A 15,887-nucleotide genomic window follows, 5' to 3' on the forward strand; every position below is an offset into this window, starting at 1 on the left:
CGTTAGGCTATTGAAAGATTTTGGTAGTGGATCACGTACAGCTTACTATACTTCAGAATAATTGTTCAGGCAACTGCCAGCGTGAGTGGAGAGAGTGAATCGTTTACGGGGAGAAATACCAGAACAACACATTCACAGCATTTAGCTGAGTATAAATATCATACTGACACCATTCGTTATTCATATTCCCCTCAAGTGATCAGTAAGTGGAATACATTACGCGGGAATGTTGTTAGTTCTGAATCTCTGACAAGTCTTCTTTCGAAGCTGTCATAATTGTTTATTTGAACCATTACGTACTGCCATTGCATGTACCCCTTTTTGAGAAGTCTTATTTTCCATACGGATATTGTATTACATAATATTACAACATGTGTTTTTCCCCAGCTGACTACCGATCTTCCCATGTTGGTATTTCTATTGTGTGAACTTCCTATTTGTCGATGCTTTTTTTTTCTTTTTGACATGTCTGGAACAATTGTGTGTAACCAAATCCTGCAACAGCCTCGAAAAGCGCCGGCAGTATCTTCCAAATAAATAAACTAATACAAGATTGGAAAAGCCGGATAGAGGAAAATGCGACTGGGCTGCAACTTATTTCTGGTGCAAAGGCACGTGACAGGAAGCAAACGAAGAAAAAATCTGCTCTCCGTCCTTCGACAGGATGAAATGGCGCTCGTTGTCGCCGTACCATTCCGGTTTCCCTCGACGTGGCGTGTGAGCGCCCTCTCCGAGTCCGGCATGGACTTTCCCCTTGGTATCACGTGACCAGACGGGGACGCCTTCGCGAGTGTCTCTTCTCGCCGCCGTGCCTGGAGGATATCATCCACGTGCAGGAGATGGCAAGCATTGCGTTGCAACGTACTGGGAAGGGGAGTAACATACTTCGAGGAGCGTGCCATGTACAGCAATCTTCGTGAAAGCACTTGGTGACTCTGGACGCAGTTTCTGCCTCTAAGAACTTTAAGTTCCTTGGGAATGATCTCCGAGAAACGTTATATATTAGTAATAATGTGGCACCACTTACAGATTGTAGCGAGTATCGCAAAATACGTACTACACGGCTGATGGAACTGACCATCTGCGCAAGCACTACCGGCGCATTCCTCGTGGCGTCGTAAGTAGCGTGACTAGTCGACGACGCTTTTAATCAAGCTATACCGGTGCCAACGCTTTCCCCTCCAACGCTTTGAAAGGCAAGTCGCGACCTGAGGATAATTGTGGCAAAAGCAGGAGTACAGCTCGGGCACGCTTCGGCGTTATCGGGAAACGATGAAACACCTGCACACATTACGGTCTGATGGTCAGGAAAACCTTCATGGAACATCGATTAATGATGAGTAGGTAAACTTGCATTTGGCGTCAGCATTCACATCAATGCGGGCATCATGCCTTTTCCTCGTACATGGGGGAACATAGAGATGCGCAGTGGGTGCGTCCTAGCCCATAAAATTATTTCCAGTGATTAGTGCATAGCACTGGTGTGTATGACTACTGCCTCAAGATAGATGTATCAGTGCTGGTTTATTGGTTTTTCGTTTCGCTTACTTGTGCGGATTTTTCTTTTTCGTTTGAAGTGTTATATAACAGCTGAGCGGTTTCTTTACATCATTGGAAATGTAGCTACACCTTGTGCATAGGGGCATGCCATGGAGTCTAACTTCTGAACGAAGGCAAAAGCGGAGGCTTGGGGAGCCGTGATCTTTGGGAGAAACTTCTCGATACAAGTTCATACCCCTTAAAAGTCTTTTTCAAACTCTTAAGCTGTTTCTTTTTAATTTTTAAATTACATTTGCAAAATAGAACAGTGGGAGAGAAAATCGTGCTTATCGTTCTCCGCAGATGTCCCGCCCTCCTTCCGCAGATAGAGGGAACAGTGACAGCAATACAGTGTATACGGAGCTTGCCAGAACAGCGCGAGCAATTAATCCTGCTACGCAAACGACGGTTCGGCATTCCGGAAGAGGAGTGGAGGGAACAAGACGGAGGGAGTGGACAGCGCGAGAGGAGAGGGGTAGAAACTGGATTGGCATAGTGAAGAGAGCAGTTCGGAAATGGGGGGGTGTGTCAGAACGTAATCGGATAAAAAAGCGGCATGGAGGATATTGAGGATGTTTTAATTCTACAATGTATTGGGCTTGGTCAACGCTGAGAAGTGTATGCGGCCGCGGTAGACGTTGGCGTGTTAAACTTTGATCTATTGTTATTGTTTCCAAATTGTCCATTTGAAGGCCAGCGCCTCGTCTCATATTAAGTGCTCGACCAGGGGATCACAGGTGCCAGAATAGAAAATCGCTGGCTAGCTGATAAGTGACCTCATTTTTTGTGACTGCAGCATGGTCAGGAACATACCGCCCGGTGAGTGTGGACGGGGCCAGGGAGTGCATGGAGGGCTTTGTTCAGATCAGCTCTGAGGTCGGAAGGATTTTGCCGGCGCTGGAGGAAGAGCATGGGCGCCGTGGGTGGGCGCAAATTATATATTGAGAAGTACGAGGGAGCTCGAAGAAGAACATGACGGTATAAATTGGCACCATCTCTAAAGTAGTGATAGCGGCAGTTCTCTCATGCACACATTCCAATTACACGAACTACAGCTGTCTGCATCTTTGAGATTTTCAGGGTGGTCACAGCGTGTATTACCAGCCAGTATACAGGAACCGATTACCGTTAGGGCTCAATTAGCTCCTCCGTGCAATTCTTTCGTGGATGAACTTAGCAGTTCCACCTTATATATATATATATATATATATATATATATATATATATATATATATATATATATATATATATATATATATATATATATATATAAACAATTCAAGGGGAATGAGGGGCTCGTTATAAATATGAAAGAAGCCAACAGCCACAGAAACCAAGGGGCACAGGGGATGTTTAATTTATTTTTTATTTTGTGGTGTTGATCAATTTAGATATCACTGAACATGTTATCGCTTACAGCTAATTGATTAGAAAAGCAGAAGAAAAAATAACCACTGCCGCCGGTGGGATCCGAACCCACGACCTCCGAATTACGCGTCCGGTGCTCTACCTCTGAGCTACGGCGACGGCTGTCAAATCTTCTGCTTTCGGGGGTATTTATGCTTTACAAGTAACCTAACCTTGAGAGTGTTCATCAGCGCCACCCACGTTCATAAGCGGCGGACGTAGAACGTCCTGAGTTACCGCAGGTGTGACGTAGAACGTCATCGAACAGAGAGGGTGGAAGCTGCGTGAGAACCCTCTTATGCTTCCTATGGTGTAAAGGCTGCCAGAACCGAGGCCCTCGCTAAGCAATTAAGCAAACAAGGCAAGGGGAATGAGGGGCTCGTTATAAATATGAAAGAAGCCAACAGCCACAGAAACCAAGGGGCACAGGGGATGTTTAATTTATTTTTTATTTTGTGGTGTTGATCAATTTAGATATCACTGAACATGTTATCGCTTAAAGCTAATTGATTAGAAAAGCAGAAGAAAAAACAACCACTGCCGCCGGTGGGATCCGAACCCACGACCTCCGAATTACGCGTCCGGTGCTCTACCTCTGAGCTACGGCGACGGCTGTCAAATCTTCTGCTTTCGGGGGGTATTTAATACCCCCGAAAGCAGAAGATTTAACAGCCGTCGCCGTAGCTCAGAGGTAGAACACCGGACGCGTAATTCGGAGGTCGTGGGTTCGGATCCCACCGGCGGCAGTGGTTGTTTTTTCTTCTGCTTTTCTAATCAATTAGCTTTAAGCGATAACATGTTCAGTGATATCTAAATTGATCAACACCACAAAACAAAAATTAATTAAACATCCCCTGTGCCCCTTGGTTTCTGTGGCTGTTGGCTTCTTTCATATTTATAACGAGCCCCTCATTCCCCTTGCCTTGTTTGCTTAATTGCTTAGCGAGGGCCTCGGTTCTGGCAGCCTTGACACCATAGGAAGCATAAGAGGGTTCTCACGCAGCTTCCACCCTCTCTGTTCGATGACGTTCTACGTCACACCTGCGGTAACTCAGGACGTTCTACGTCCGCCGCTTATGAACGTGGGTGGCGCTGATGAACACTCTCAAGGTTAGGTTACTTGTAAATCATAAATACCCCCGAAAGCAGAAGATTTGACAGCCGTCGCCGTAGCTCAGAGGTAGAGCACCGGACGCGTAATTCGGAGGTCGTGGGTTCGGATCCCACCGGCGGCAGTGGTTGTTTTTTCTTCTGCTTTTCTAATCAATTAGCTTTAAGCGATAACATGTTCAGTGATATCTAAATTGATCAACACCACAAAATAAAAAATAAATTAAACATCCCCTGTGCCCCTTGGTTTCTGTGGCTGTTGGCTTCTTTCATATATATATATATATATATATATATATATATATATATATATATATATGCAATTCGCAATAAAATTTCTTTTGGGCACTCCAGTACAACCACCGCAGATATATTAACCGGTTTCAAGCAGCTCAAAGAACACCTCTTTGGCCCTGAATGATAAGCAATGAAAACGGACTTTAGGATCACAGCCAGAGCTGACAGAGAACACTCACGATTTAGACACTTCTCTTCCCGGTCGAGCAGAGTTGAGCTAAACGAAGAACTTAAAAAAGGAAATGCCCCGCGAGCACGGTTACTCGGCCTCTCGTTCCTGTGTTTTGCTATGGGAGTAGCAGACGACAGCGCTCGACCGGAAGCAAGACTCGACTGCAGCGTTGTTAGTTCTCGTGACCTCCACTGGTGCCCCTTTCCGCTGCTGGCCAGGATGGGAAGCTGCGAAACTGCTTCAGTTCTAGTAACTTTGCTTGGGGTGGTAACGAGATCGCGGTTGCGCGTGCGCCCCACCCGAAGACGACGACAGCACCTCGGGGCACCTGTGCGTAACTGCGTACTTCCCAGCGCCGTAGCTTTGGCTACGCTTAGCCCTCTGCTGTGCGTCGCCTCACCCTCTTTTCCCTCCATCCCCTGTAGGCACATCCTCTCCCCAGTCAACCTTAGCCCATGTTACTCTCCACTCCTCACTTGTATACCCCCTCTCACAAGCTGGTTGCAGCGCTGTGAAGGCTGCGGCGATATGAGCCAATCAGAACACCGCGCGAAACGAAACGTTATCCTCTTCCCCTTACCCCACTACTGGTGCCTCCATTCTGGGAAAAAAATCGGAGGCTCGGCCGATTTGGCGAGCGCACGAATGGTGGCGCACCACTTTTCAGCAGCACTCCGCATTGCTGTGCTTATGCGGACTTGGTCTGATAATTTACTCGACGAATTAAACGCTCGCTGTACTTGAGAGACACCATCCCGAACTATCTTTTCAGTCATTGCAATAATCGCATGAACACTAGTCACAAACTGCACAAATATCTGAGGGACTATTTGTTGCCTTGCTTGGCCCTAACTGGGCGAGAGAACTCTATTTTCACAGCGCTGCAAACAGCTCGTGAGATGAAGTATGGAATTGTCTGAGTTGTCCGAGATCAGGCATTCTTTACGAGTATGCCAGGTACAGCCATCTCCGTAGAAACGAGTAATATTGCGGGGTCACCTGGAACAAGCGATTGTAGTGAAATTTGTAATTGCAACCAACGGCCTCTCTACACCTGAGGTGGGCAAGACTTCAAATTCCCTTCGCTGCTACTGTTGTTGTTGGCACCAGAGACGCGCATTATCAAATTTGGTCAAGAATCGGGAGCTAACAAAACAGTGTCGGAAAGAACAACTTAGAATGCACACAGAACAGAATAATGACAGGCACTATAGTACGGCGAGTGATCAAAGCTAGTTGGTTCGCGGAGTTAAAGACATTTCACAAATGATAACGCTATAAAAGTAACGAAAATTTGGGCAAGTTTTTGAAATTCCAATATGCAACAGCTGGAAAAACAGGACAAAATATAAAGTAGACACAACCAGCGCTGACTTTCAACTGACGTTCTATTACGCACGGTTAAAACTATTCCACAATCTGTTTACAGGTGCAACGAGTTCAAGGAAGGAAATACATCTACTTGAACCTAACTACAGGCCCGCCGGAGTTGACCACTCCCTAAAAGATCGAGAATGCCTGTGTCGAAAAAATATATTTATGCATTTCATTTTCCTAAAATCGTCCAACAACTTACCGGAAGAGATTGTCTACGCACTGCCGTCCTGTTCTGACGATGCTTTAGCAATGTTTTTGGTTAATTAGCTGCCATGTAACCTTTTGTCTTGTGTGCTTCATCTAAATGCTGATACAGCTGTAGCAATAATATCCGTATCTGTGTAAATGCATTGTAAATATTTTTCTCTGTTTTTTGTACCCTTTATATTCACTTTTTTGTGTGAATACGCCGTTGAATGTCTTATTGTTTTTACTCATAAAATTGCGTTTTTACGCTGCTTTCTATTGCATGATATTTCTTTTTTCCCCCTACGATGATGCCCATTCCGACTCTGTAAATGACTAAATAAAAAAAATGTGAATAAATATATTCACATTTTTATTTATTAGAGCGAAAAATCAGTAAGAATAACATAATTGCTGCGTCTCTATTTTCTTTTTTTTTCCTTTCAAAACGTGATACGTTGTGAAACATGGCCTTCAGGTACACGAATTTACACCTGCCTAGTGACAGTGAGGGTTTAGCCCCGCCTGTAGATACGCCCATATTTATGGATAGGCTTCAACCGACTCGCTGAATGCATATACAGTGGCAGATAACTTTGCATGCATCATCTGCAGTGCGACGAGACCAAAGCACATTCTCTGTGCATGCCTTGTGACAAGTGCGGAAAGTCAGTCTCGCGTTTTAGTGACATCCCAGTAAAAAAAAATACAATTGCTCCAATCAGAAAATTTCTAATTGAAACCATTTGGTCGAAAACCAGTTGTTTTTTCGCAACATAATCGGCTGGACCAATCAAGCGCAACTTTCCAATTAGAAATAACTGGCCACTCAACCAGACCAAATGGCCCACCAATTGATCTCAGATGGCATACCTATTCGACTCAAGTGGTTTGAACTGGCCAGCAAAAAAAAAAAAAAATTAGGATACCATTTGGAACTATTTGGCTTTTCTTCTGTGACTGGTGCGAGACCTCTGCTAGCATTTATACAAGGGAATGGAAATTATATTACTTGTTTTTATGAAAATCAAACGGGGCCAACAAGGCTGCATCACACAGGAAAACTAAAGTCGCACTCTATACCAACATAAGTTCTCAACATATATATGCAAAACACACTTTTGCACTCACTTATACACCTCAATCGGGAGGCCTTCTCGCTGGGGCCATTGGCGGTTGACGGTTAAGCGAAGTTATCTTATTGAAGACAGCCCGCGGTGATGGTGGAAATGATGAAAACAATTTAGAAGATTATGCAGCTACAATCTCTTTTGCAAGCTGTTAACTAGTTCAAAGTTATATATATATATATATATAACAAAAGTTATATATATATATATAACTATATATATAACAAAGTTATATATATATATATAGTTCAAAGTTATATATATATATATATATATATATATATATATATATATATATATATATATATATATATATATCGCCGTGACGCCCGACGTTACAACCGCCGCCACAGACTGTCGACGTTCGCCCCGGACGACAAAGTGTGGGTATGATCCCCCATTCGACGCCGTGGTCTTTCCGAAAAACTGCTCAAGCAGTATTTCGGCCCCTACCGAGTTCTCCGTCAGCTAAGCGACGTAACCTATGAAGTTCTCCCGGATGGGGCTTCCCGGACTACTCACCGTCAGCAGAGACCAGAGATTGTTCATGTAGTGCGGATGAAGCCCTATTTTTCGCGAGACATTCAGTGACTAAGTGCTGTGCGTTACTCTGTTTTTTTTTGTTTCTTTCTCCCTATTTTCTTTTTAAAGCATCGGGCCGATGCTCTTTCCGAGAGGGAGGGTAATGCCGCGTCTACAACAATAGCCGCTCGGCGGCTGTTCGGCACGCAGCTCGTGCGCCACGCTGTTCGCTGCTGAAGAAGACGAAGCTCGACGTTCCATCCTGGCCGTCTCGGTGTGCGCTGGCATCATCTCGGTGTTGGCGTTCCTCTGCCATCTGGACGCGGCGCTACCTGTACCAACTGCTACGTGACAATATATATATAAATAGGACACCATGAACTTCCACTTATAGTTTCCAGTTGAAAGCAAATGTACATTCCATTTGGCATTCTGGGTCCAATTGGGACCTTCAATTGGTTTCAAATGGTTCCAATTGGGCATTCCGACTGGGAGTGCCGAAAGTAATTGGAATCTCACGAGCCAGTTGAGTAATTCAATTAGAAATGCAGAACCCATTGGTATGCCCTACTTGAACTGAGGAAACCAAATGGACTACCCAATCGGATTCATTGGCCCTATTGGCTGACCTATTGGGTCCGACTGGTTTCAATTGAAGCCAAATGGCATGCACAGTTGGGCCCATTGTTTATTTTTTTCAGGCGGGGGGTCTTTCCTGGATGATCAAACACAAGTTCCACCTTCACGAACTCTCCTTCCTTTCGAGGCCACGTTAAGCAGAAGGTGGTGAGAGGGAAGTGGCTATGTGAGAGGCTAAGGATTGCACCACTGCCTCAGATGCGTTTTTCGAATCGATGAAGTTTGTTTGCGGTGGTGTGGCGGATTTTATAATTAGAGAATTTTAGAATAGGCAACCCGAAAGAAGTCCGTAAGTTCTGACTGGGGTACCCGGAGGCGGATATCACCTCATCCTCGAACTACGAGCGAGCAAACTCAGGCATCGAATTAACTTCCGTTTTCCAGACAGACCAGTGGCGTAGCCAGGAATTTTGTTCGGGGGGGGGGGGGGGGGGGGGGGGGAGCTCATGTTGCAGCGCGGCCTCCTCGTAGAATTTGTGGAGGGATCAAACGCAAGAATAATGACTGCATTGCCATGTTGACAATGCCATTGTGTATTAGATAACGCTAAGCACTGTCTAGAAAAGTGAAATATGCAGTTTTTAAAATAAAAAAAAATGCATTCGTAGTCTTAAAAACCATTGCAGGCATAACTGATGCCAATGCTTCCATGTCATTGCTATCAGTCCGAAACTTGCAAAGCAGTGCGTGCCGCTGATATGAAACACGTAAAGGTCACGAAATGAACAAGTAGAGGACAAATATTTTAATGAATCTTTGTCGTTCAAGAACCTTTACATTTTTGTACAGATGCAACGGCCAAAGAAAAATCTCAATGACACTGTCCTTCGTTTCAGTGTACTGCACAGCAGCAGCTGTCACCGGTCATGTATGAGAGTAATTGCACCGAAATTTTATTCGCAACAGAGAGCACATGAATAAACGAGGCGTTCTGCAAAATATGCATTGCAAGTGCGAATATAAAATGTAATATTAGAAATGCGAATATAAAACTTGATAAAGCACAGAGAAGTGTCACTGGAAACAGTCACACAAAACCTCGCAACAAGATATTCAAATACACGTATGTCTCCATTAAATCTACGTATCTAAGCAAAAGTCACATTATATAATGCGTAAAGCAAGGCAAATAAACATATTGCGCAATCACAGTTTGTAAACCTTACACACGGAAAGACAGACCATCCAGACAAGAAGAAAAGTATGATAACAGAAGTCGCGATATGTACTTGAGCCATGCTGCGGTCGGTGACAGTTCGAGAAAATTTCGGGGGGGGGGGGGGGGGGGGGGGGCTGAAGCCCCATAAGCACCCCCCCCCCCCCCCTGGCTACGCCCCTGCAGACAACCGAAAAACTGTGCAATAAATCAGACTGAAACTGGAAACAGCTACATGTTTGCAAATGAGATCGAGAGGTTTGACTGAAAATGTGCGAGGGCGTGTTTGAAAGCGCCATGTTTTCACTCAGCAACAGTTTTTGCGCAGCTCACCAGCCCTTACTTTTCCACTTAAATGAGCTTTGTTGTATCTGCACGGCTCCGTTGCTTATCCAACAGTCCTTGCTGTAGCATTATTTTTTTCTCTTTCCTTGCACTTACCTTCATGTCTTTCACGTAAGGTTGATGCGCTCTGATGGAAAAAAAACGCTGTTTGTCCATACACAACGGCACAGCTATGTTGCAGCTGCGGGCGTAATCTGTTTTCTTCGTCAAAGAACCCGTTCGTGCAGCTTGGCGTTTCTTGAATGTCAACGAATATCTAGTTACAGGGAGTATGTGCTATAGGTCGTGAGGTTTACCACAAAAGTCGGAGGTGTATAAGCTCTTCGGCAGGGCAGTTCCCACGCGTCTACAGGTTTTACAGATGCCGATGCAGCAAAAGCAGCAGTCCAAAGTCACAGCGATACTCTAAAGTTTAAACAGTATTAACGTTTAAACTCATCTCCAACGAATCCTTTGATTTCACGATGTATTAATAACGGACTGCGGATATCAACGAGAAAAAGCGAATACCATGAATATTTTGCGCCCACTTATTTTAGCACTGTCGCTTTCTCTTCGCCTTCGTGGCGTTTCTTTTTCCTTTGCATCGCTCGTGAGTTACGTCACATCGCTCGCGGGTCGCTGCCCGCCGACCAACCGCCGCGCCTACTCCTCTGACCGTTTGGACCCGGTGGTTGCACCTCCGCTTCCTCGGTTTCCTTCGATCGCCTCAGAGCGGAGCCATGGACCGGGTGCTGACCGTCGCCTCGCTGCTGACCATCAGGTTTCCATCGCTGGCCGAGATGGAAGCCAGGCGAAGGCGCGCCATTGAAGAAGACTACGACTCGGACGTGCCACCCGAAGTGGTAAGCCCCGACTTTCTTCCGACAACCATCGGCTACCTCAGTGGACGCGGTGGTCCCTCGTGGTCGCCCAGCGGGTGGTTAACTAGAGACGGCGAAGTTCGGAATCTGTCTGGCTTGCTACATCGTGAGTGCCAGCTGCGTTAAGTCACCCCACACGAATCAAGGATTGTAGCTGTTTAAGCATAGGCAAGACTGGCTTTAGCTGTTAAGAAAGGGCAGGTGAACGCAGTGTTCAACCCACTCACGCGCATGCTTCATTTTCCTGCCACAGCACATACGTTCGGCCTAATTTGCGGGCCATCATGAGGTGTGAGCCGCATGGACAGATAGGGACCAAGCAAAAACAACTGCATATAGCCGATTGACGTATACCCATCACTGCCCACGAGTACTCCATATATAAATATTTATTTCGATGCCATCCATGATTTCCGCGCCGGTGGCTCAGTGGTTATGGCGCTCGGCTGCTGACCCGAAATACGCGGGTTCGATCCCGGCCATGGCAGTCGAATTTCGATGCAGGCGAAATTACAGAGGCCCGTATACAGTGCGACTTCAGTGCATGTTAAAGAACGCCAGGTGGTCGAGATTTCTGGTGCCCTTCACTACGGCGTCCCTCATAGCCTGAGTCGCTATGGGACGCTAAGCCCCCACAAAACCAAAAGAAGCCATCTATTACTGCTCACATGGCTAGATTGCAATTTAGCGGCTGAACTGTCTCTGCGTTCAAGACCAAAATGCATATCGAAGTTCTTCAAGTAAGGATTAATCTAAAAACTTTTGGTAATCTATCTTTACTTTCCGTAGGTTTTGCCTAGGCCTGTTTCTTTATTTTTTCTTTTGAACTTTATAATTACTGGCTATATTCAGAGGAGTGAATAGTTTCGCTTTCGGTTCCGCCACTTGATTGTATTTCACAATTTTTAGTTCAGGTGCTCCTGTTGAACATTTCGGCGAGCTTCGGTGCGCACAAGGGTACGATCAAGGGTGCGCTGAGTGACCGACCCGCTTTCTTCTCCCTGCAGCAGCGCCACATGTCGGACCAGAGGCGTCGCCTGCGGACCATTCGGCCGGCCGGAGAGGACACCATACACGTCTGCTGGCTCTGCGAATTAAACTTCCACCTCCCTAGCCGCCTCATAGCCCACCAGATTTTCAAGCATGACTATCGCGACGAGCCCCGGGGCACTAAAGTGCCATGCCCGATGTGCTACCGAAAGTGCCGTAATGAGACCATTATGGCCCTCCACTTGGGAAAACACATCGGCGAGAGGCGGTGCTTCAAGTGCGGTGCTGAGTTCGCGAGCGCCACCTCCGCCATTGCCCACAGGCGCCTCCACCGCACGGGCGGTCGTTTCCAGTGCGGGTTTTGCAGAAAGCTCTTCGCCCACAAGAGCGACCGAGATGACCACTGCCAGCGGGAGCACCTCCGCCAGCCGATGGGTCCGCGCTCTGGGAGCAACCGGTAGGCCAGCGAAGGCAGGAGCGATATCCTCCACGCCTGGGCTTGAAGCGAATGGCGGTGGTTTGAATAAAAAAAGTGCGCTTCGTTCTGAGAAAATGCCTCCGTCGGTTTGGCACGGCTTTTCAGCCACCCAAGTTTTACGTTCAGCCATCAGAAGGTAAACACTGGGAAGACCTCCGGACTCGAAGGGGAAATTGTCTGTTTGCGTGCAAAAAAAAAAAATCAAAGAAAAACACGGGTTACCTAACTTTTAGGGAGATGTCATTGACCGAATGAACTCAGCATTCAGATGTCTGCACGATGTGAGAATCGACGGGTTTTTAGACTGCGCTTTTTTATTTTTTATTTATTTTACCCTCAGGGCTTACAAAAGCATTGTAGAGGGGAGGGGCAGAAATACAAGGGACACTATGCAATTTGGTTAATAAAAGGAAACAGAGAAAAAAAATATAAAGGCAACAACAACAACGACGAAAAAAGAACAAAAACGGCACGTATTCAAAGCACACGGGTCGGTTACAAATGTGCAATAGTTTGGTTGAACAGAATGCAGCAGAGTACAGCATCAACGTAAAAAAAAAATAAATAGAATAAAATAAAGGAACAGTCATACAGATCATGATAAGCGCCAGTGCAAGTTTTAAAAAGAAAGTAAAAAAGGGCTTCAAAATATGTTAGTAAGGCAAGTACGAAATCGGTGGTTGTCGGTGATAGCGACCAGGTCAGCAGGTAGATGGTTTCAGTCACGGGATGTTTTTGGTAGAAATGAGTGTGCATATGTCATGGTGTTGTGGCGAGGTATGGCGACTTTGTAGCAGTGATCTACACGGGCAGAAACATGCGCAGCATCTGTGATCAGGCGCGTCCTGAGTTGATGGTTATGATGATAAATTTAATGGAAGAGGCAAATACGAGAAATCTTACGACGGACAGTGAGAGGGGGCAAATTTAGATTTAGTTTCATGTTAGTGACGCTTGCTGTGCGGTGGTAATTATTGAGAATAAAACGAGCAGAGCGATTTTGTACGCTCTCCAAGGTTTTATTCAGTGATACATGGCCAGGTTCCCATATGGATGAAGCGTACTCGAGATTGGGTCGTACATAGGTAGTATATAGCTGTTTTTAAGTGACGACGGAGCTAGTGAAAAGTTACGTTTCAAATACCCAAGCATGCGATTGGCTTTGGCTGTTGTGTAGTTAATATGAAACTTCCAGGAAAGGTTATTCGCAATGTGTACTCCAAGGTACTTATAAGTTGAAACGGAGTCGAGTGGAGAATCATTAATACAGTAGCTTGGACAGGATGATTGACTGCGGGAAATTCGCATTGTTTTGCATTTTGCAGCATTCAGTTTCATCTGCCAAAGGGAGCACCAAGAAGCGATATTATTTAAGTCAGTCTGGAGTAAAGTCACATCAGAAGCGTTAGTTATTTTACGGTAAATTACACAGTCATCAGCGAAAAGACAAATAGAGCTAGATACGCAGAGGGTAAGTCATTAATATAAATAAGAAAAAGCAATGGAGCCAAGACAGATCCCTGAGGCACTCCTGATTGGACGGGTACCTCAAGGGAGTCAGTCTCGTTAGCTGTGGCATACTGGGTGCGGTTTGAAAGAAATGCAATTATCCAGTCAAGTACTACAGGATCGATGTTAAGGTGACTGAGTTTTAGTATAAGAAGTTGATGATTAATCTTATCAAAGGCCTTGGAAAAATCTAGAAACGCACAATCAGTAATGAACCCCGAGTCTAAAAATGAATGTAGATCATTGGTGAACATAAGTAACTGTGTTTCGCATGAGTATAATTTACGGAATCCATGCTGGGAGGGATGAAAAAACTGGTTTGATTCGAGAACGTTGACGAGGTTGGTGAAGATTATGTGCTCAAGTACTTTGCAGGGTACTGATGTCAAGGAAATGGGGCGATAGTTAGACGGTTTATGTGAATGGCCAGATTTGTAAATAGGAACAACTTTCCCTGTTTTCCAGTCTTTGGGTAGACAGCTCTCGTTAAGTGATTTGGTAAAAATAAAGCTTAATAAAATAGAGCAGTATTCAGTAGTGTTCTGAAGGAGTTTTGATGTGATTCCATCGACACCACAAGACGATGATCGTTTCAGTTTATTAATGGTGGTTCTGATTCCGGCGGGATCAAAAACAATGTGGTCCATTGGATAAAAATGAGCATGAGGGAAAAGCGGGCATTGAGTGGCTGAGGGGCTAGTGAACGAGAGAGAAAAGGTGTTATTCAATAAGGCAGCATATAAATTTTCACTGACCTGTTTGCCAGACTCGTCAACCAGGGTGATTGTTCAATCGTTGGAGCTCTTTACAATGTTCCAAAATTGTTTCGGATTCGTACTTATTAAGGAAGGAAGTGTGGTGTTAAAGAAATTGAATTTAGCTGTTTTCAGAGCGTTTATGTAGTTTTGTGCTGCCTGATTGTATATTGACCATCGGTTAGGGCTACATCTCATTTTTGCTTGGCGAAAGAGCCTTTTTTTCTTATTGGATAAGCGTTTTAGATAGGTGTTATACCAGGGGGCACTGGATGAGTGATGGATCGTTCTTAGTGGAATATACTTGTCACTGAGATGGAGAAGTTTACTTTTAAAAGATGATCAGAGTTCGGAAACCGAAAGCCTCGTGTGGATTAGTAAAATGTCATCGAGAAATGAGGAGAGCTCCATATTAATAGCGTCAAAGTTGGCTTTGTTGTAATCTCGGATTCGTTTTTTTTTTTGTCGCTTTGCTCGCGTAGATGGCACTGAAAACGAGAAGTGTAATATGTCATGGTCGCTGAAGCCTGGTACGTGTAACACTGCAGAACGGATGTCAGGAGCTGATGTAAGTATTAGATCAATCAAAGAAGATGACGATGGTGTTACACGTGTTGGTAGATTGACAAGGTGAGATAAACTGAAGTCAGAACGAACAGTGAGAAAGTTAGAAGCTTCAGCGGTAGTAGAACTAGCGCAAAGATTGGACCAGTCAATGCTTGGGAAGTTAAAATCCCCAAGCAAAAAAATAGGTGCACCAGGAAACTGTACAGTGATTTGGTTAAGACAGTCATGGATACCTTCACAAAACGCCGTGCTGCAACTGGGAGGGCGGTAACAGGCACCAATACCAAATTTTTTGAAAGCAACAGTTATACAGCACCAAACTGTTTCTAAGTCACAATCAATAGATATAGAAAAACACTGAATTCATTAATAGCAATTAGGACTCCACCACCCATTCTATCAGTTCGATCATAAGGAAAAGTAACGATGTGTTTATTGCAGTCGAACAGTTCATTTGATGATATTTTCTCAGAAAGCCAAGTTTCGGTTAGGACAATTATGTCTGCTTCAGAGTCGTTAATTAGCGCATTAAGATAGTCCTTTTTATTGTAAAGGCTGCGAATGTTCGTGTACAGCACGGAAACTTTCGACACTGATCCGCTTCCCCTCACCCATTCCTAACTTTCGGACGAGTAAGTGCGGCCAGAACGTGTTGCCATGGTAGGTGGGGCCTCGTTATCAACTGTTCGGCTAGCGGGTGGCATCTCGCGTATGTTGTTGGTAAGCGCGTCATAAAAGTAGCATTTGTCTTTGGCAAGCAATTTATTGTGACGTAGCTTGTACTTAGTTTTGAGTGATTTCGCGAACTCAAGAAGTTTCTTTCGAGCTTGTCGAGTAGCTGGGCA

General features: G+C 45.0%; 1 protein-coding gene across 1 annotated transcript; it reads left to right on the forward strand.

The window, feature by feature from the left end:
* Positions 1 to 10,602: 10,602 nt before the first annotated feature.
* LOC149351730 (zinc finger protein 711-like) lies at positions 10,603 to 12,194 on the forward strand. The gene is made up of 2 exons (XM_089575632.1): positions 10,603 to 10,725; positions 11,751 to 12,194. Exons 1-2 carry the CDS (start codon positions 10,603 to 10,605, stop codon positions 12,192 to 12,194), a joined length of 567 nt encoding a protein of 188 aa, XP_089431758.1.
* The last annotated feature ends 3,693 nt before the right edge of the window (positions 12,195 to 15,887 follow it).

Source organism: Amblyomma mixtum, chromosome 3 (genome assembly GCF_055824585.1).
Source record: "Amblyomma mixtum isolate Tamu chromosome 3, ASM5582458v1, whole genome shotgun sequence".
Lineage (NCBI taxonomy): Eukaryota > Metazoa > Arthropoda > Arachnida > Ixodida > Ixodidae > Amblyomma > Amblyomma mixtum.